Source organism: Bos grunniens, chromosome 15 (genome assembly GCF_055505025.1).
Source record: "Bos grunniens cultivar Pamir isolate PY7600 chromosome 15, Bosgru_T2T1.0, whole genome shotgun sequence".
NCBI classification, from domain to species: Eukaryota; Metazoa; Chordata; class Mammalia; order Artiodactyla; family Bovidae; genus Bos; species Bos grunniens.
In genome coordinates, this window is record NC_141179.1 from 78,768,600 (window position 1) to 78,791,866 (window position 23,267).

The window sequence follows — 23,267 nt, forward strand, 5'->3', positions numbered from 1 at the left end:
TTTTCATGGAATTCTCTTCCCATCTTTTTTTATCCTCTCATTAAAAACAAAACAAAACAAAACTCAGCTGAAGCATTGACTCCGTTGGGAAGTCTTCTCTGATTCTAGTTTGATATGCACCTATGCTGTGATTCTTAGCACTGTGTGAATATTCACGCAATGGCTGAAATTGCCTGATTCCTTATTATGTGTCACATCACTGAAGGTAGAGTTCCAAGGCTTTTTCAAGCTGGTAATTAGAATGTTCTTGACATATTGGACCCAAAATGTATGCCATTCACAATCTTCTCTTGAATGGATATATTAAAAAATTAAACATTTAATTCTCCCCACCCCCCACCTTGTTTTATATGCAAACTGCTTCTAATACACAAACTCAGCTCTTGTAAGAACTAGATGGAACCAAGGAGCAATAGCAAAAAGTCCTTTTTGTTATGTTCCTGGTCTTTTACATTTTGACTGTACTGGGCAACTTTCTCATTATCATTACTGTAACTGTCAGTAAGACCCTGAACTCACCGATGTACTTTTTTCTTGCTAGCTTATCATTTATGGATGTCACTTATTCTTCTATTACCCCCAGATTGATTTCAGACTTATTCTTTGGGGGAAAAAACATATCCTTTGAATCTTGCATGACCCAGCTGTTTGCAGAGCACCTTTTTGCTGGATCAGGGGTCTTCCTTCTGCTGGTGATGGCCTGTGACCACCATGTGGCCATCTGTAAGCCCTTGCATTACTTGGTGATCATGAGGCAGAGGGTGTGTGTTGTGCTGCTGCTGATGTCCTGGTTTGGAGGTTTTCTGCACTCAGTAATTCAACTTAGCACTATTTATGGGCTCCCATTCTGTGGCCCAAATGTCATTGATCACTATATTTGTGACATGTACCCTTTACCAAAACTCGTCTGTACTGACACCTATGTCACTGACCTCTTAGTTGCATCCAATGGGGGGCTGATCTGCACTATTGTGTTTCTGCTCTTGCTCATCTCCTATGGAGTCATCCTGCACTCTCTGAAGAACCTGAGTCAGGAAGGGAGGCGGAAAGCCCTCCAGACCTGTGGTTCCCACATCACTGTGGTTGCTTCTTTGTTCCTTGTATTTTCATTAAGGCAAGACCTGCTAAGACCTTCCCCACTGACAAATCTGTGAGCGTGTTCTATACAGTCATAACCCCCATGCTGAACCCATTAATCTACAGTCTAAGAAATTCTGAGTTGACTAATGCTATGAAGAAGCTCTGGCAAAGGAACACCATATCTGATAGTAAATAAGTGCATCATCTACCATAAAGGGAGCCATTTGACATCGGGGTTCATTTACTTAGATTACAAAAGTAATTTTAAAATTTGATTCTGATTTCCCTTTCTTCAGAGACTTTGTGATAATTATATGAATGTTTGCAATTAATACAGCTATGCTATTATTAACAGTTTACCTACTTACTAGGATATAAGGTCTATAATTTCTTGTTTATTACTGTACCTAGAAAGAGGTAATGCCTATATATCTAGGAATTAGTAATATATTTTAAAAAATAGAGACATCACTTTGCCAACAGAAGTCCATATGTCAATGCATAGTTTTTCCAATAGTCATATATGGATATGAGATGTGGACCATACAGAAGGCTGAACACAGAAGAACTGATGCTTTTAAACTGTGGTGCTGCCAAAGACTCTTGAAAGTCCTTTGAAATGTGAGGAGGTCATACTAGTCAATCCTAAGAGAAATCAACCCTGACTATTCATTGGAATAACTGATGCTAAAGCTGAAGCTCCAATACTTTGGCCACCTGATGGGAAGAGTTGACTCATTGGAAAAATCCCTGATGCTGGGAAAGATTGAGCACAGGTGGAGAAGGGGGTGACAGAGCATGAGATGGCTGGATGGCATCACCAACTCAATGGCCATGAATTTGAGCAAAGTCTAGGAGACAGTGAAGGACAAGGAAGCTTGGTGCACTGCAGTCCATGGGTTCATGAAGAGCTGGATATGACTAAATGTCAAGAACAGTAATTTAAAATGAATTAAGAAATTATTATCAGTTTTACTGATTTTTAGGTTTATATATAGTTAACTTTTAAACTTTTTATATAGAATTTTAACTATTATATAGTCACCCTGAAATTTAATCAATTCATGTATTTATCTTTTTTACTCTTTTTCAGAGACAGGATACTTTTTATATAGATTTGTGTCATTTAATTGGAACATTTTTATATATACAATTTTATATATTTAATTTTATATAAGTTGCTTTCTTTACTATATTTAAGTTGCATTATTCACAAAATGTTTAACTTAATGCTTTAACTTTATAAGAAAAATTGAAATCGAAAAAAGATATTAATAAATAGTATAAAGGAAAACCAAGTAAACTGGGATGCAATGTCAAATAAATTTCCTATTTTTCTCTCAGTATTTTCTAGTCCTCATGCTCAGAATTTAGCCCTAAGTTTGTTTCTTAATTGATGGCTTAATTGGTGGCTCAGTCAGGAAAGAACCTGCCTGCAACACAGGAGACCTGGTTTCAATCCCTGATTCCGATCCCTGATTCAAGATCTCCTGGAGGAGGAAATGGCAATCCACTCTAGTATTCTTGCTTGGGAAATCACATGGAGAGAGGAACCTGGTGGGTTATAGTTTATGGGGTTGCACAGAGTCAGATAAGACTTAGCGACTAAATCACTACCACCAATAATCTTTGAAACAAAATATATTAACCAATGTATATTTGCTTCTTTCTATGTACGTAACACTTGCTTTTGGTATCTGACATATGAAAAATATTTCTATTATCAATCTATAATATCTCTTAACTTTTCTTAAGCTACACAATACTCTGTATAGATTTATACTAAAATTGACATGTCCATTCCTCTTCATTTGGTTCCTAAACGTCTCTATGAGAAATAATTTTCCAATAAATATGTTTTTGAATTGTGCAATTATGAGTTCCTAGGCATAGAATTTTTTTTTTTGCTATTTCTTTTTTTTTTAATTTAAATTTTAATTTATTTTTTTTTACTTTACAATATTGTATTGGTTTTGCCATACATCAACATGAATCCGCCACGGGTGTACACATGTTCCCAATCCTCCCCATACCATCCCTCTGGGTCATCCCAGTGCACCAGCCCCAAGCATCCTATATCCTGCATCAAACCTGGACTGGCAATTCATTTCTTATATGATATTATATATGCTTCAATGCTATTCTCCCAAATCATCCCCCCTCCCCCACAGAGTCCAAAAGACTGTTCTATACATCTGTGTCTCTTTTGCTGTCTTGCATACAGGGTTGTCATTACCATCCTTCTAAATTCCATATATATATATGTGTTAGTATACTGTATTGGTGTTTTTCTTTCTGGCTTACTTCACTCTGTATAATAGGCTCCAGTTTCATCATCCAGAGGGATGGTATTGGGAGGGAGTTCAGGATGGGTAACGCATGTACACCCGTGGCGGATGCATGTTGATGTATGGCAAAACCAATACAATATTGTAAAGTAAAAATAATAATAATAATAAAAAATAAAAAAGTTATATATATATATATAAAAAGAAATCAAGCAGATAATATCCATCCCAGGAAGGGAGTCTTAAAAAGAGAGGTTTCCAAACACCAGAAAACACTCTCACTGCTGAGTCTGTGGCAAGCCTTGGAAGCACAGAGGGCAACATAATAGGTAGGAAAAATAAGTAAATAATTAAAAGCCACAGATTATGAGCCCAACGGTAACTCCTCCAGTGGAGAAGCAGCTTAGTGGCTGGCCATCGGAAGTTGACAGAGATCAGTTGAAAGCAATCATGAAAGCTGATCCTCTTATAATTACACAAGAAGTTGTGGAAGATCAAAATCAACTGTTCTATTGTCATGCAGTGTTTAAAGCAAACTGGAAAGGTGAAAAACTTCAATACTTGGATGCTTTATCAACTGACCAATAATAAAAAATTGTTGCTTCAAAGTGTCATCTTTTCTTACTCTGTACAACAACAATGAACCATTTCTCCATCAAATTGTGACCTGGGACAAAAAGTGAATTTTATACGACAACTGGCAACAACCAGCTCAGTGGTTGGACTAAAGAGAAGCTCCAAAGCACTTCCCAAAGCCAAACTTGCACCAAAAAAAAAAAAAAGTCATGGTCACTGTTGGTCTGCTTCTGCTTCTGCTCTGATCCACTACAGCTTTCTGAATCCCAGTGAAATCATTACATCTGAGAAGTATGCTCAGCAAATCAATGAAGTGAAGTGAAATGAAATGAAAGTCGCTCAGCTCTGTCCGACTGCAATCCCAAGGACTGTAGCCTGCCAGGTTCCCCTGTCCATGGGATTCTTGAGGCAAGAATACTGGACTGGGTTGCTATTCCCTTCTCCAGGGTATCTTCCCAACCCAGGGATTGAACCTGGGTCTTCTGCATTGCAGGCAGATTCTCTACTGTCTGAGCCACTAGAGAAGTCCCAGCAAATCAATGGGATGCACCAAAAACTGCAATGCCTACAGCCGGTATTGGTCAACAGAAGGGGCCCAGTTCTTCTCCAGGATAATGACCGAGTGCACCTCACACATACAGTTTTTCAAAAATTGAATGAACTGGTCTAAGTTTTACCTCATCTGCCATATTCAGCCTGACCTCTTGCCAGCTGACTACCACTTCTTCAAGCATATCCCTTCAACGACTTTTGCAGGGAAAACACTTCCACAACCAGTAGGAGGCAGAAAATGCTTTCCAAGAGTTTGTGGACTCCCCAAGCCCAGATTTTTACATACAGGAATAAATAAATGTATTTCTCATTGGCAAAAATGTGTTGATTGCAATGCTTCCTGTTTTGATTAATAAAGATGTTTGAGCCTACTTATCAATATGTTGATTTAATAGTCACAGTCTGAAACCACAATAATGTTTGCACCAACCTGTTTTATTATGACTCACTGCAACTTCTATTTAAGATATCGCTGATCCATGTAGCATAAATTACTCCCTGTCACTTTGAGGGTAAACCCATCCCACTCAGTGTTTCATCAGTAACTTTGGTACCTCTATTTGCAAGGTGGAGTTTTGGTCTAATCTGTAGTGCAAATTCTCATTGCTTTGTAGGCAAGGAAGTTTCCTATTGTAAAATCTCATCTTTCCTCTGCAAAACCAGACAATCTGAAGTCCGGAGGAGCACAAAATCCTTCAACAGTGTTTGATAACTTGCTTTTAAAATCTGAGTTTGAAACTCCAAAATAAAGAGTTTGTGTTTTTGTTCCTTCTTTCTCCTTCTTTCTTTCTTCTTCTTCTTCTTTTTTGTCTACTTTCTTTATTGATTCATCCTGAGAACTTAAACAATGCCTGGCCCACAGGAGGTACTCAATATTTGTTGCATTGATTAGATAAAACTTTGGAATTAGCATATACAGACTACTATATTTAAAATTGACATCCAGCAAGGACTTACTGTGTAGTACAGGAAGCTCTGCTCAACATCCTGTAGTAACCTAAATGGGAAAAGAATTTGGAAAAGGATAGATACAAATACGTGTATACCTGAATCACCTTGCTGTACACCTTAACTAACACATTGTTAATCAGCTATATTCCAATACAAAGTAAATATTAAAAATAGAGATTTTAATTTAGTAGTTTTGCTATTGATTGACTATTTGTCAATTTGCTATTGATTAGAAAGATTACCTTGGTTTATTTGAAGCCAATGATCTTTACATATACTTTGGGCTATTGTGCTATAGTTTATGTTCACATCATACACCAGTTAATGAGGTCACCTTAGTTCTTATATTTAGTTTAAAAATTGTGGTGAAATATGCATAACAAAATTTACAATTTTTACCATTTCAGAGTAGCACTAAGTTAATTCACATTGTTATGCAAACATCACCACCATCCATCTCCAAAACTTTTTCAACTTTCCAAACTGAGATTCCACAGCCATTAAACAAAATCCTTCATTTTCGCTCACTGCTATTTTTTGCCTATGAATTTGACTGCTTTAAGTGCCTCATGGAAGTGGAATCATACCATTTCTGGTTTTTGGTGATTGCCTTTTAAACACTTATTATAATTTCTTTTCCCCATAAAATGCTTGGGACACTTGTTGAACATTATCTAAATACATATAGGAAGATTTATTTCTAAACTATCTGTTTTACTCCATTAGTCCATCGTGCATCTTTATTTCAATGCTGGGGCTGCCATTACCATAGATTTGCATAATATATTTTATAATCAGGAGGTATGAGACTCCCAATCTTCTTTTCTAGATTGTTTTGACAATTTGGAGTCCTTGAGATTCCTTATGAATTTTAGCATGGATTTTTCTGTTACTGCAAAAAAGATTTTTTGGTTATGATAGGAATTGCACTGAATCATGAGGTATTATTAAGTAATGCTCAAAATATTCCAAGTCAGGCTTCAGCAATACATGACTTATGAACCAGTTGTTCAAGCTGGTTTCAGAAAAGGCAGAGGAACCAGAGATCAAATTGCCAACATCTACTGGATCATTGAAAAAGCAAGAGAGTGTCAGAAAACCATCTATTTCTGCTTTATTGACTATGCCAAAGCCTTTGACTGTGTGGATCACAATAAACTGGGGAAAATTCTGAAAGAGATGGGAATACCAGACCACCTGACCTGCCTCTTAAGAAACCTATATGCAAGTCAGGAAGCAACAGTTAGAACTGGACATGAAACAACAGACTGGTTCCAAATAGGAAAAGCAGTATATCAAGGCTGTATATTGTCACCCTGCTTATTGAACTTATATGCAGAGTACATCATGAGAAACGCTGGGCTGGAAGAAGCACAAGATGGAATCAAGATTTCTGGGAGAAATATCAATAATCTCAGATATTCAGATGACACTACCCTTATGGCAGAAAATAAAGAAGAACTAAAAAGCCTATTGATGAAAGTAAAGAGAGTGAAAAAGTTGGCTTAAAGCTCAACATTCAGAAAACGAAGATCATGGCATCTGGTCCCATCCCTTCATGGCAAATAGATGGGGAAACAGAGGAAAGAGTGGCTGACTTTATTTTGGGGGGCTCCAAAATCACTGCAGATGGTGATTGTAGCCATGAAATTAAAAGACGCTTACTCCTTGGAAGGAAAGTTATGACCAACATAGACAACATATTAAAAAGCAGAGGCATTACTTTGTCAACAAAGGTCTGTCTAGTCAAAGCTATGGTTTTTATGGATGTGAGAGTTGGATGTGAAGAAAGCTGAGCACCGAAGAATTGATGCTTTTAAACTGTGGTGTTGGAGAAGACCCGTGAGAGTTTCTTGGACTGCAGGAGATCCAACCAGTCCATCCTAAAGTAGATCAGTTCTGGGTGTTCATTGGAAGGACTGATGTTGAAGCTGAAACTCCAATCCTTTGGCCACCTGATGCGAAGAGCTGACTCATTTGAGAAGACCCTGATGCTGGGAGGGATTAGGAGCAGGAGGAGAAGGGGACAACAGAGGATGAGATGGCTGGATGGCATCACCAACTCAATGAACATGGGTTTGGGTAGACTCCGGCAGTTGTTGATGGACAGGGAGGCCTGGCGTGCTGGGATTCATGGGGTTGCAAAGAGTTGGACATGACTGAGTGACTGAACTGAACTGAATTGTTGAATAGCCCAGCTTATAAACGTCTTCTCGTATATGTGTGTGTGTTCTATATATCTCTCAGCAATATTTTGTAGTTTTCAGAGTGTAAGACTTTATTTTATTCTTTTTTTTGATACTTTTGTAAGTGAAATTATTTTCTTAAAGTCTCCTTGGGTTGTCCATGATCAGATAGAAATTCAGTTATGATTTCATAGAAATCTCTCAACAAGTTGGAAATAGAAAGTACCTTGACTTAATAAAATCCATATATTACAGATCCACAGCTAATACCTTTCTCTACATGAAAGCTTGAAAGCTTTTCCATTAAAATATGGAATAAGACAAGAGGGCATATATTCTCTGGTCCTTTTTAACATAGTACTGCCATAAAAATTTCTGTGAAAATTTTAGAGTTTTCTAAGTATAGCTCTTGTTTTCTCTGAAGTGAGATAGTTTTATTCATTAATTTCATTTAGTTTTAGTTTCTGTAACAGTGCTTCTGATGGTAGCCACTCGCTATCCTTTTAATCTCAGCTTAAACATCACCTTTGAAGAAAGGTCATCTGTACGCTTTCCACAGTAGAACTCTACCTATCTTTTTTCACAGTATTCTAATTCTTATAAGCAGTGAATAAGACTGCAGCTACTTTGTCAAGTTGTCTCATACTTTATTGTCTGGCTCTAAGAAAGAAGATCCAGGCAGGAAGAAACCTTCATGTGCTCTCCCAGGTTTCACTCATCCCTGTGTCCTCACTCAGAGGACAGTTGCTGACATGACAGAGGTGCCCAGACTTCAAAAAAAACAAATGATAATAATTGGATAATTAGCTATTATATCTAAAATTTTAATACATTTAATTGTGTTTTTTTGATATAATTTTCATATATCTAACCAAATTAAGGTGATGAAATTGAGTACTAAACAAAAGGAAAGAAAATCTTGCAATGGCAGGTGGGGAAAGAAATAACAAATAAGTGCACTGGGACAAATGTTTTATTATTTTTGATTGACTTTAGCCTCTTAAAGATTCTAAAGCTGTTTTGTTTTGGGTATTGTACTTTTTTGATATTATTTTTGTGACTTTGCCTATAGATAAAAAAAAAAAAAAAACTCTAGGGGAAATCCAAGTGATTAATTAAACAAGAATCAGTCTTGGACACATTCCAATTCTAAGACTCGATGATTGTGGCTGAAAGGGATGAAATATCCCATGATCTTCCCCCCTAATAAGAAGAAGATGTTATCCACTTAGTAACTGGAATCAATTTTTCAGGTGGCCCTTTTATAGACTTAAAGCATGACAAAAAAAAAAAAAAGAGAATGTCTTTCAAAATCTCAGTCAACGAGTCTGGTCATGTTAATATGACAGAATGAAAAGGGCTAGACAGTCAAATATTATTTTTCTTGTTGAAGTTAGTAGGAAAGACGTTACTTGTGAAAACTTCCCTGCCAAATAACCAGTTGATTTATTCTATGTATATGTAAGATTTGCTGGTCATTTTGATAAATTTCCTAATGTGGTAAGCTTTTGTTTTTCTAGGTGTGCACCATGGAATTCTTTTGGAAAACTCAACACAGCACATAAAAATGTGCCTCTGAATAATCAGAAGACTCCATGGAGAAAATGGACTGAGAGTCAAATAAAATGAAATGTGTCCTCAAGTAATAAGGTGACCTTTTGTCCTCTGTTGTTAAATTGGATGAAAAATAATTTCAAGTGTTTGTGTGTAACTTTAAGTCACCCTTAGATTCTGAACAAGCCTCCACAAGGTAAGATTAGCAGTAAATAGTGGGAACCAGGCTCATTATTGGGGATTGTCTTTATTATGTAAGAAATTTAATTACTTTGAAATCCATCAAACTTAGATTCAGTTCTAGGTATGTCCCTTAGAAATGTGTGATTTCGGGAAAATGAATGAGATCTTCTAGCATTAGTTTCTTCAACTATAAAAAGAGGATTACAGTTCTTGTTACTGTCAATATTAAAAGGAGGGGGAAATACTTTTGTTTATGTTCCTGTTTGTCTATGTTTTGACTGTGGTGGGCAATTTTCTAATTATAGTCACTGTAGCTGTCAGTAAGACCCTGAACACACCAGTGTACTTTTTTCTTGCTTGCTTATCATGTATGGATATTGCTTATTCCTCTTCTATGAGTATGATTAGATTATACTCTAGGATTTTTGAGCAGTAGCGTGATGTCATTTGAGCTGCTTCAGGAGAACTGATTCTTGGAGGCTAGAATAAACATGGAGAGATTTGATAGGCATCTATTGCTGTGGACCAGGAAGAAATTAAGAAGTAGGGAATGATCAAATTTCTGATATATTTTCATAGTAGAGTGAATAGGATTTATTAAAGTTTTATAAGAGTAACAAATGAATGAAGAGTACAGCAATTTTTTGTCCGAACGATAACATGATAAAGTGAAAGTGAAGTGAAGTTGCTCAGTCGTGTCCGACTCTTTGCGACCCCATGGACTGTAGTCTACCAGGCTCCTCTGTCCATGGGATTTTCCAGGCAAGAATACTAAAGACAGCATTTAATGAGATAAATAGGGAACACCTCTTTAAATTTTGTATAGAAAATGCTTATGGTTATTATGGACATTTCAAAAGTTTTTAAATACTAAATTACTATTCACTTGGATGTCAAAATTAGAGATGTTGCATATCCAAGTTTTCAAATTAAGAGGAGAGGTAGGGGTTGGAGACACAAAATTACTGCTGTAGTATTTAATTGTCAGGAAAAGGGAAATAACCATCTAAAAACCTAAGAAGTGTCAGTGAGGTCTGAGACAATTCAGTACAGGGAACTTCCTCACAGTTTGATCTACCCACATTGATTATGTAAATTACCTTAAGTGGGCCTCAAGTATTAGACTTTTGTGGCTTTATAAATATTGGACTTTTTGGATTTCTCCTCCTTAATTTTTTTATTCATTCAATTCTTTTTTACACTCAGCTGAAGCTTTGCTTCCTCTGGAAAGTCTTCTGTCATACCTATTTGATATACTCCTGTAGTATGACTCTTAGCACTGTTTGAATATTCATTTAATGGCACTAATAGCGTGGGTCTGGAATCGGTTGATTTCTCGTTATGTGTCATAGCACTGAAGGAAAGAAACTCTGCCTTCAACCTGATAATAATAAAAATGCCCATGACACATTGGACACAAATAGTTGTTCTATACTCATTCTTTCAACAAATGGAAAAAAAAAATTCTCATACATTTTAGCATTTTACCCCTTTATCTTCCCCTCCTTGTTTTGTAGGTAAGTTGCTTCTACTGTATGAAGTCAGCTCCTGTTCAGATTAGATGGAATCAAGAAACAATATAACCTACTTTGTTCTCCTGGGACTCACACAGAATCCAAAGGAGGAGAAAGTACTTTTGTTTATGTTCCTGTTTGTCTACCTTTTGACTGTGGTGGGCAATTTTCTAATTATAGTCACTGTAGCTGTCAGTAAGACCCTGAACACACCAATGTACTTTTTTCTTGCTTGCTTATCATGTATGGATATTGCTTATTCCTCTTCTATTACCCCCAGATTGATCTCAGACTTGTTCTTTGGAGAAAAAACCATAACCTTTAAATCTTGCATGACCCAGCTATTTACAGAGCACCTTTTTTCTGGATCAGGGGTCTTCCTTCTGCTGGTGATGGCCTATGACCGCTATGTGGCCATCTGTAAGCCCTTGCATTACTTGGTGATCATGAAGCAGAGGGTGTGTGTTGGGTTGCTAGTGGTGTCCTGGGTTGGAGGTTTTCTGCATTCAGTAATTCAACTTAGCACTATTTATGGGCTCCCATTCTGTGGCCCGAATGTCATTGATCACTTTATGTGTGACATGTACCCCTTATTGAAACTTGTCTGTACTGACACCTATGTCATTGGCATCTTAGTTGTGGCCAATGGGGGACTGATCTGCACTATAGTGTTTCTGCTCTTGCTCGTCTCCTATGGAGTCATCCTGCACTCTCTGAAGAACCTGAGTCAGGAAGGAAGGCGGAAAGCCCTCCAGACCTGTGGTTCCCACATCACTGTGGTTGTCTGCTTCTTTGTTCCCTGTATTTTCGTATATGTAAGACCTGCTAAGACCTTCTACATTGATAAATCATTGAGCGTGTTCTATACAGTCATAACCCCCATGCTGAACCCATTAATCTACAGTCTAAGAAATTCTGAGTTAATTTATGCTATGAAGAAGCTCTGGAAAAGAAACATCATATCCCATATTAAATAAATGCATCATCCATCATGAAGGGAGTCATTTGACATCATGGTTCATTTTCTTGGAATGCAGAAGTCATTTTAAAATTTGTTGTGATTTCTCTTTTTCAAAGAGTTTATGTTAATTATAATTAAAGATTACAATTAAACAACCAGGGTATAATAACAGGGTATAATTATAATATATAATTACCTATGTACTAGAATTCATTATCTTGTTTATCAGTGTACCTAGAATGGTGTAATGCCTACATAGCAAGGAATTAATATGTAATGAATTAGCGAGTAAATTGTTCATAGTTATACTGATTTTTCACCAACTTATGCATTTACATTTTTTATTCTTTTTCAGAGACAGTGTAATTTTTATTTAGCATCTTGTCATTTAAGTTAACATTTTTACTTATACAGTTTAAAATACATAATTATACATGGCTTGCCTTTACTGTATTTCATTTGCATTACACAGCACTTTTACGTTTGTACTTTTAGTGTTTACAATGAAGCTGAAGTAAAATAGATAATAATAAATAGCATAAGTGAAAACTAAATGCTACGAAAGTGTAGTCACTCAGTAGTGTCTGACTCTTTGCAACCCTGTGGACTCTAGTCCACCAGGCTCTTCTGCCCGTGGAATTCTATAGGCAAGAATACTGGAGTGGATTGCCATTGCCTTTTCCAGGGGATCCTCCCAACCCACGGGTGAAACCCAGGTCTCCCGTATTGCAGGCGGTTTCTTTACTGTCTGAGCCACAAGGAAATCCAAACAATATGGGTGAAATGTAAAATGAATTTTCTATTTTTCTCTCAGCTTCTTTCAGTCCTCATTCTCAGAGGTTGACCCTAAATTTGTTTCTTAATTTTCATCTAGTAATAATCTTTGCAGATGCAAGTGTATTCTCTATATGTATATGTATTTGTTTCTTTCTATATATGTATCACTTGCTTTTGCTATGCAATATCTTAAAGATATTTCCATGCCAGTCCATATATATTTCTTAAATTTTCTCATTTTGCAAAACACTCCTCATAAATTTGTATCAAAATTAATATGTCCATTCCTTTCATGAGAGCCCCAAACTTTTCTATGACAGTTATATTTCCAATAAATGTATGTTTTAGAGTATGTGCAAATATAGTTCTTAGGTGTAGAATTGTTGATATTACATTTGGTTCAATGGTCAAATAGTATATGCATTTAAAATGCTGATATTGATATTTATTGCCAAACTATAATCCTCTTTTTTAAAATTAATTTTTAATTGGAGGAAAATTGCTTTATAATATTGTGTTGGTTGCCATATAACAGCCCAAATCGGATTTAATTATACATATGTCACCTTCCCTCGTAGCTCAGTCAGTAAAGGATCTGCCTGCAATGCAGGAGACCTGGGTTTGATTCCTGGGTTGGGAAGATCCCCTGGAGAAGGAAATGGCAACCCACTCCAGAATTCTTGCCTGGAGAGTCCCATGAACAGAGGAGCCTGACAGGCTACAGACCATGGGGTTGCAAGAGTCGGACACGACTTAGTGGCTGAACCAGCACCACCTCCATCTTGAGCCTCCCTCTCCTCCCCTGACTCCACCCCTGTAGGTCACCACAGAGTGCCAAGCTGGGCTCCCTGTGTTATATAGAAACTTCTCACATTATCTGTTTTACACAAGGAAGTGTATATATGCCGATGCTACTTTCTCTGTTTATCTCACTCTTTCCTTCCCCTACTGTGTCCACGACTCCCATCTCTATATCTGTGTCTCCATTTCTTTCCTGCAAATAGGTTCATCAACACCATTTTTCTAGATTCCATATAGATACGTTAATATACTATATTTGTTTTTCTCTTTCTGACTTACTTCACTCCAAACTATTGCTCTTGAGGTTGTACTAACAGCTACTGTGTCTGTGCTTAGCTGCTCAGCTGTGTCCTACTCCTTGTGACTCCACGGACTGTAGCCTGCCAGGCTTCTCTGTTTTTGGGATTTTTCAGGCAAGAATACTGGAATGGGTTGCCATTTCCTCCTCCAGAGGATCTTCACTCAGGAATCGAACCTGTGTCCTTTGTGTCTTCTTTATTCACTGAACCACCGAGAAAGCCCCACTAACAACTACTGTCCTGCCCATGCTGCTGCTGCTGCTGCTAAGTCGCTTCAGTCGTGTCCGACTCTGTGCGACCCTATAGTCCATGTGAATTTTCTTGACCACATTTTCAATGACCAGTACCTAATAGACATTTATCACATCTGATTAAATTTACTTTTTACTTTAACTGCAAACCTTTTGATATAATTGAGTTTGAGTATCTTCTTACATTTTTAATTTGATTTGTATTTATTTGTGGATTATATATATATGTCTTTAATCTGATTCATTCAATTTTTGATTTTTATGAGAGAATTTTAAGCAAAAGAAATTATCTCTTTACATTGTATATATAGTTAATGTTTTCTGGCTATATGTTTTTAACTTTTTATCCTATGTAGAATTATTTTTGCATGTAAAATTTTTGTAGCTTATATTAAATTAAAAAATTATATCTTGCTTAGGAAGAATTTTCTCATTTCATTTGAGCCAAAAATTCTTCAATTTTTTTTTTGCATTTAATTTTTCAAGCATTTTTCATATCTTACATCTTATAACATTTGATTCATCTTGAATTTATTTAGGAGTTTAAATAGGGGTTGATTTTATTTGTTCTGTAAATTTTAGAATTTTTAAAAAATATTCACATATTATCTTTTTGCCATTGATTTGAAATTCTGACTACTGTATTTTGAACTCCCAATGTATTTGGGTCCAATTCAAAACTTTAATCTTTTTCACTGATCTCTTTATTCATGTACACATTGGCACATAATTGCTATGATATATAAGATATTTTGACATGTGAAGAATCTAGCAGTCACTTATTAGTATTTCTCAGAATTTTGCCTAGGCCTGTATATGTCTATTTCAAAATTATTAAAACTTAAATAATAAATTAAATATAGATAAGATAAAACTGTTTAAAGTTAGCTTAAAATTGTGAAAATAAACTTAAAATATGTTCAAAATTATTATTTTCATTAAGATTCCCATTAAGAAGGTTAAGAAGAGTTTATGCCTTTAAAGTATAAAAAAACTGTTATCCAGATAAGAATTGGTATCTTCAGTTAACAATCCACCTATTGTAACATTGGGTTGAACTTGCAGTTCCTGCCCGTGTTTCTAATCCCTTGTAGATAGCTGCTGTTCTTTAGCTATAACACCTAAAATGCTACCTGACACTTGCTTTAGGAAAAAATCATCTCTTTCAAGGAAGTTCAGGACTTAAATCACTGCTGAGCATCTTGTGCTGCTGAGATCTTTTTTCTATGTGCTGTGCTAAGTCGCTTCAGTCCTGTCTGACTCTTTGCAACTGTGTGGACCGTGGCCCGCCAGGATTCTCTGTCCACGGGCTTTGCCAGGAAGAATATAGCCACACAAAAAAAAAAAAGAAAGAAGGAAAGAAAGAAAAAGAAAAATAGACTAAAAAAATGTGTTAGGATGCAGTTTTAGAGATTTTTTTTCTGAAATGAGAACATGTTTATTTTATTATGACTTATTACAACCCCAGGTGGCGCTAGTGGTAAGGAATCCACCTGCCAATGCAAGAGATTTGGGTTTGCTCCCTGGACTGGGAAGATTCCCTGGAGCAGAAAGTGGCAACCCACTCCGGTATTCTTGCCTGAAAAATTCCATGGACAGAGGAGCCTGGCAGGCTACTCAAGTAGATTACATAACACTTGGATATTGACAATACACACTAGTATATTTAAAATAGATAATCAACAAGGACCTACTCTATAACACAGGTAACTGAATATTTTGTAATAACCTAAATGGAAAAAGAATTTGATAAAATAGATACACATATATGTATAACTCAGACCCTTTGAATTAGACCTGACACTAACACATTGTTGATCAACTGTACTCTAATATAAAATAAAAATAAAAAACAAAGATTTTAATTTAGTGGTTTTGCCATTGGATTGACATATTTACCTCTTAAATAAGTTACCCAAGATTATCTGAAGCCAATGATATTTGCATATACTTTGGGCTATAGAGGTACAGTTTATGTTCCCCTCATATTTCAACTAATGAAGTCACCTTAGATTTTTTTTTCTTTTTTTTTCCTTTTAGGAAACTAACTTCATTTTTTTTTTTTTTTGGTTTTTGACATGGAATGCAACCCACTCCAGTATTCTTGCCTGGGGAATCCCATGGACAGAGGAGCCTGGCGGGCTACAGTCCATGGGGTTGCAGAGTTGGACATGACTGAGCAACTAACACATACACTGTTTTGTTTATTTATTGGTTGCACTGGGTCTTCGTTGCTGCACACGGGATTTCTATAGTTGTGGAGAGTGGGGGCTGCTCTCTAGTTGTGGTGCATGGGCTTCTCATTTCTGTGGCTTCTCTTGTTGAGGAGCACAGGCTCTAGGTGCACGGGTTTCAATAGTTGCATCCTGAGGGCTCAGTAGTTCTGACTTGCTGCCTCTAGGGTTCCTGGGCTTCAGTAATTGCAGCACCGAGGCTCATTAGTTGTGGCTAGAGGACCCTGGAGTATGCAGACTTCGGTAGTTGTGGCGTGCGGGCTCTCTAGTTGTACCTCTCAGGCTCTAGAGCGTGTGCTCAGTGGTTACAGAGCAGGGGCTTAATCGCTCTGCAGCATGTGGAATCTTCCCGGACCAGGATTGAACCTATGTCCCCTGCACTGGCAGGTGGATTCCCATCACTGCACCACCAGGGAGGTCCCTTAGTTCTTACATTTATTTTGAAAATTGTGCTCATATATACATAAAGAAGGCTGAGTGTCAAAGAATTGATGCTTTTGAATTGTGTTGCTGGAGAAGACTCTTGGGAGTCCCTTGGGCAGCAAAGAGATCAAACTAACCAATCTGAAAGGAAATCAACCCTGACTATTCATTGGAAGGGCTGATGCTGAAGCTGAAGCTCCAGTACTTTGGCCACCTGATACAAAGAGCCAACCCATTGGAAAGACCCTGATTCTGGGAAAGATTGAAGGCAGGAGAAGGGGATGACAGAGGATGAGACAGTTAGATAGGAGCACGAACTCAGTGAGCATGACTTTGAGCAGACTCTGGGAGATTAACAAAGGACAGGGAAGCCTGGTGTGCGGCAGTCCATGGGGTCAGCAGAGTTGGACATGGCTTAGTAACACATACATAACAAAATTTGCAATTTTAATCATTTTAAAGTGACACCTACTTGTTATGCAAACATTACCTCTATCCATCTGTAAACTTTTCCAACTTCCCAAACTGAAATTTCAGTCATCAAACAAAGTTCTCCATATAAGCTTATGGAGCCCCAGGCAACCACCATTCTACTTTCTGTTTATGAATTGACTGCTTTAAGTGCTTCATGTAAGTGAAATCATATGATAATTGCTTTTTTGTGATTGCCTTTTTATAACTTGTTATATTTTCCCCACTCTTGGTACCAAGAGTACCCAAATACTCTTGGTGCCCTTGTTGAAAATTATCTAAAGACATATACAAAGGTTTATTTCTAGGCTTTCTATTTTATTCCATTAGTCCATCATCGATCTTTATTCGAATACTGGTGCTATGATTACCATCGCTTTGTATAATATGTTTTAGAGTCAAGAAGTATGAGACCCCCAGCTTTCTTTCTTTTCAAGATTGTTTTGGCAATTTCAAGTCCTTGAGATTTCATATGAATTTTAGCATGGATTTTCTGTTGCTGCAAAATCAGTTTTGCTATTTTGATCTGTAGATCACTTGAGGTAGTATTAACAACTTAATACTTTTAAGTGTCCCAGATCATAAGTGTCCTTTCACATTTGTGTGTATTCCATAATATCTCTCAGTAACCTTTTGTAGTTTTCAGTTTACAGGACTTATCTCTTTGGTTAAGTTTATTTAAATATTTTATTCTTTTTTGATGCTTTTGTACATGGAATTACTTTCTTAATTTTTCCTTGAGTTGCTAATTACACATAGAAATTCAACATCATTTCGTAAAAAAACTCTCAACAATTGGAAATAGAAGGAAGGCACCTTGGCATAAAAAAAGTCCATATATAACAGATCTATAGCTAACATCATCCCCAACATAGAGAGGTTGAAATCTGCCCAATTAAAATCTAGAATAAGACAAGTCCTTTTATAACAAGTCCTTTTATAACATAGCACTGCCATAAAAATTCCTGTGAAAAGTTTATATTTTTCTAAACATAGGTCTTGTCATCTCTGATGACAGGAGATAATTTTATTAATTTTTATTTAGTTTTACTTTCTGGAACAGTGCTTCTAATGGCAGTCACTTCATACCTTTCAATCACAGCTTAAAGATAACCTTTTAAGGGTCTTCTCTGATTATATTATCCACAGTAGAATTCTCCCTCTTCTCTTCTGTCTCATTATTCTATTTCTTACCTTATAAGCCCTGATTAAGACTATAACTACTTTATTAAACGTCTCCTTCTTTATTGTCTGACCTATTATAATATCCATGCAGGAAAAAAAAAATTATTTTTACGTGATTTTCCCTCCGGTTTTATTAAGTGCTGTGTCCTAGCTCATAGCACAGTTGCTGGCATAAGAGATATGCCCTAACTTTTAAAAACAATTAATAATTGGATAAATTATTAGTTTTTACATCTAAAACTGCCAGAAAGAAAAACACCAATACAGTATACTAACACATATATATGGAATTTAGAAAGATGGTAACGATAACCCTGTATGCGCGACAGCAAAAGAGACACAGATGTATAGAACAGTCTTTTGGACGCTGTGAGAGAGGGAGAGGGTGGGATGATTTGGGAGAATGGCATTGAAATATGTATAATATCATGTATGAAACGAATCGCCAGTCCAGATTCGATGCAGGATACAGGATGCTTGGGGCTGGTGCACTGGGATGGCCCAGAGGGATGGTACGGGGAGGGAGGTGGGAGGGGGGTTCAGAGTGGGGAACATGTGTACAGCCGTGGCAGATTCGTGTTGATGTATGGCAAAACCAATACAATATTGTAAAGTAATTAGCCTCCAATAAATAAATAAATAAATAAATTTATATTAAAAATAAAATAAAACATTTTGAAAAAAATAAAACATTTAATTTTATTTTTAGTATAGTTTTATTTATTTAAAGGGGACGACAGAGGATGAAATGGCTGGATAGCATCACCGATTTGATGGACATGAGTTTGAGTGAACTCCGGGTGTAGGTGATGGACAGGGAGGCCTGGCATGCTGCAATTCATGGGGTTGCAAAGAGTTGGACACAACTGAGCAACTGAACTGAACTGACTGAACTGAACCAAATTTTAAGGTGATTAAATCTAGTATTGAATAAAAGGAAAGATATTCTTTCCATGGCAGGGGAGAATATATTAATAAGTCCAGTAGATCAAAATGAGTGCATCTATATTTTATCTCATTGGCAGCAGCCTCATAACGATTCTAAAGCTACTTTTTTTGCATGTTATACCTTTCTGATATTAATTATGTGATTTGCTCTAGTAATATCGTCACATATTTTTCGTTGTTGTTTAGTTCCTAGGTCATGTCCAATTCTTTTGCCACCCCATGGACTGTAGCTTGCCAGGCTCCTCTGTCCATGAGATTTCCCAGGCAAGGATACTAGAATGGTTTGCTATTTCCTTCTCCAGGGAACCTTCTCAACCCAGGGCTCAAACCTGCATCTTATGCATTGGCAAGTGAATTCTTCACCACTGAGCCATCAGGAAAGCTCCTACAGATGTTCCTTAAAACCTTTGTGGAAAATCCAAGTGAATTAATTAAACAAGAATCAGCCTTGGACACATTCCAAGATTCAGTGATAATTGCAGCTGGAAGGGATGAAATAGCCCACGATCTTCACCCCTAATAGAAAGAAGATCCTATTCACTTAGTACCTGGCATAACAATTTCAGGAGGTCCATTCTTAGACTTATAGCATGATTTAAAAAGTATCATGGGAATGTCTTTCAAAATTTCAGACAACGAGTCTGGTCATGTTAATATGACAGAGTGAAAAGAACTGAACAGTCAAATGCTATTTTTCTTTTTGAAGTTAGTAGGAAAGAAGTTACTTGTGAAAAATTTCCCTGCCAAATAACTAGTTAATTTCTTCTATGTATATGTAGGATTTGCTTGGCATTTTGATATATTTCCTAATGTAATAAACTTGTTTTTCAGTGTGTGCACCATGGTATTCCTTTCAAATAATCTACACTGCATATAAAAATCTGAATAATCAGAAGACTCCATGAAGCAAATGGACAGACAGTCAAATAAACTATATGCTCAAGTGATAAGGTGGCCTTTTGCCCTCTTTGTCAAACTGGATGAAAAATAATTCCAAGTGTTTATGAGTAACTTCAAGTTATTCTTCAGGTTCTGAACAAGTGTCCAGAAGGTAAGACTGATATTAAATACTGGGAACCAGGCTCATAGTTGTGAGACTTTCTTTGTTATATAAGAGAGTAAATTACTTAGAGTAAATCAAACTTAGATTCCATTCTAGGTATATGACTTAAAAATGTGTACTTGAGAAAATGAATTAGATATTCTGAGCCTTAATTTCTTCACTTCTGAAACAAGGATTACAGTTCTTGCTACTGTAAATATTAAGTGCATTGCATTAAACTATGAGTGTGTGATTGGAATATACTGTAGGAGTTTGGAGAAGTAGAGTGATGTTATCAGAATAAGATTAAAAAGGACAGTTTGGGCTGCTTCAGGAGAACCAGCTTTTGAGGCCAATATAAATGTGGAGAGACTTAGTAGGAGGCTATTATGGTGGACCTGGAAGAAATTAAGTAGGGAATGATCAAATCTGTGATATATTTTGAAAGTAGAGTTAGTAGGATTTATTTAAATTTTATGAGAGTAACGAATGAGTAAAGAACACTAAAATTTTGTCTCTGAACAATAACATGGAAAATTATAGTATTTAATGAGATAAATAAGGAATGCCTCTTTAAATTTTGTTTAGAAAATGCTCATGTGTATTGTGGAAAATTCAGAAGTTAGTTTTACAAATAGTAAATTGCTATTCGATTTGATATGAAAATTAGAGATGTTTGAAATTTAGGGGTTGGAGATGCAAAATTAGACTGCTGCAGTCTAACTTATTGGTCAGAAAAGGGAAATATGCACCTAAAGACCTAGGAAGTGTCAGTGAGGTTAGAGACAATTCAGGACAAGGATCTTCTATTCACACATTCATCTACCCATTGATTACATGTATTACCTTAAGTGTGTCTCATATATTACACTTTGTGTCTATAAATGCTGCACCTTTTCATGGCTTTCTCTTCCTATTTCTTTATACTTTCAATTATTTTATACACTCAGCTCAAGTACTGCTTCCTCTTGAAAGTCTTCTGTGATACTCATTTGATATATTCCTATATTGTGACTCTTCAGCACTGTGTGAATTTAATGGAACTTAATACACGTGTCTGGAATTGCTTGCTTTTTCATTCTGTGTCATATCACTGAGGTTAAAACAAACAAACAAACAAAAAACAGAAAACAAAAAACTATGCCTTATTCAATTTGGTAATCAAAATGTCTATGACACATTAGACACAAATACATGTTCTTCCAATGAATGGATAAATTAAAAGTTATTTTTATACATTTGAGCACCTTTTTCCCTTTAAGTGTTCCCCTCCTTGTTTTTCTTAGGTAAACTGCTTTAATATGTGAAGTCAGCTCCTGTCCGGATCAGATGGAATCAAGAAATAATGTAACCTACTTTGTCCTTCTGGGCCTCACACAGAATCCAAAGGAGCAGAAAGTCCTTTCTGTTTTGTTCCTGTTCATCTACCTTTTGACTCTGGTGGGCAACCTTCTTATTACAGTGACTATAGCTGTCAGTGAGACCCTGAACTCACCGATGTACTTTTTTCTTGCTAGCTTATCATGTATGGATGTCACTTACTCCACTTCTATCACCCCCAGATTGATTTCAGAGCTGTTATTTGGGGGAAAAAACACATCCTTTGAATCTTGCATGACCCAGCTGTTTACAGAGCACTTTTTAGGTGGTTCAGAGATCTTCCTTCTGCTGGTGATGGCCTATGACCGCTATGTGGCCATCTGTAAGCCCTTGCATTACTTGGTGATCATGAGGCAGAGGGTGTGTGTTGTGCTGCTGGTGGTGTCCTGGGTTGGAGGTTTTCTGCACTCAATTATTCAACTTAGCACTATTTATGGGCTCCCATTCTGTGGCCCGAATGTCATTGATCACTATATTTGTGACATGTACCCCTTATTGGAACTCGTCTGTACTGACACCTATGTCACTGGCATCTTAGTGCTGGCCAATGGGGGACTGATCTGCAGTATAGTGTTTCTGCTCTTGCTCGTCTCCTATGGAGTCATCCTGCACTCTCTGAAGAACCTGAGTCAGGAAGGGAGGGGGAAAGCCCTCCAGACCTGTGGTTCCCACATCACTGTGGTTGTCTGCTTCTTTGTTCCCTGCATTTTCATGTATGTGAGACCTGCTAAAACATTCCCCATTGACAAATCTGTGAGTGTGTTTTATACAGTCATAAGCCCCATGCTGAACCCATTTATCTATAGTCTAAGAAATTCTGAGTTGACTAATGCTATGAAGAAGCTCTGGAGAAGAAACATTGTATCTCATAATAAATAAGTGCATCATCTACCGTGAAGGGAGCCATTTGACAGCAGGTTCCATTTCCTTAGAATGTAGAAATCATTTTAAAATTTGATTCTGATTAAAAATTTTTCTTTAAAAAGAAAATTTCTCTGTCTTCAAAGATATTATGATAATTGTGATTAAAGATTACAATTATACAGCTGTGCTATTAATAATAGTTTCCTCCATACTAGAACATAGGGTCCATAATTACTTCTTTATCACTGTACCTAGAAATGTATAATGCCTGTATGATAAGGAGTTAATAATAAATAATGATTAAGTGGGAAAACTATTATATAGTAACACTGATTTTTATTCAGTTTATGCATTTAGCTTTTTTACTCTTTTTCAGAGACATTTATTTTTATTTAGTTTCTTGTAATTTAAGTAAACTTTTTAATTTTTACAATTAAAAATTGTAAACAAATGTAAAATATTTAATTCTATATAAGTCCCTTTGTTAGTATATTTCAGTTGCATTATTCACAAAATTTTTACTTTGATACTGTTAGTGTTCACAAAATAATTGAAGTAAAATAGATAATAATAAACAACATAAATAAAACCAAATAATATGGGGTGAAGTGCCAAACAAATTTCTCTCTTTTCTCTCAATATTTTCCAATTATGCTAAGAGGTAGAATCTAATTTTTTTTCTTAATTTTCATCTACTAAAAATCTTTGCAAATGCCAGTGTATTTGCCATATATATATATATTTGCT

At 36.3% G+C, this 23,267-nt stretch overlaps 2 protein-coding genes and 1 pseudogene across 2 annotated transcripts; all 3 read left to right on the top strand.

Moving 5' to 3' along the window:
* The first annotated feature begins 506 nt into the window (after positions 1-506).
* LOC147358583 (olfactory receptor 4A47-like) lies at positions 507-1,290 on the top strand (annotated as a pseudogene).
* A 7,861-nt stretch (positions 1,291-9,151) lies between these two features.
* LOC147358584 (olfactory receptor 4A47-like) lies at positions 9,152-22,642 on the top strand. The gene is made up of 3 exons (XM_086341723.1): positions 9,152-9,283; positions 20,066-20,285; positions 21,563-22,642. Exon 3 carries the CDS (start codon positions 21,606-21,608, stop codon positions 22,533-22,535), a length of 930 nt encoding a protein of 309 aa, XP_086197849.1. The 5' UTR covers positions 9,152-9,283; positions 20,066-20,285; positions 21,563-21,605; the 3' UTR covers positions 22,536-22,642.
* On the top strand, positions 10,932-11,861 carry LOC147358585 (olfactory receptor 4A47-like). The gene has a single exon (XM_086342062.1). It carries the CDS (start codon positions 10,932-10,934, stop codon positions 11,859-11,861), a length of 930 nt encoding a protein of 309 aa, XP_086198188.1.
* Positions 22,643-23,267: the final 625 nt, after the last annotated feature.

Coding starts and splice junctions, on each gene's coding strand:
- LOC147358585 (XM_086342062.1), top strand. CDS start 10,932: ATGGAATCAAGAAACAATATAACCTACTTTGTTCTCCTGGGACTCACA.
- LOC147358584 (XM_086341723.1), top strand. CDS start 21,606: ATGGAATCAAGAAATAATGTAACCTACTTTGTCCTTCTGGGCCTCACA.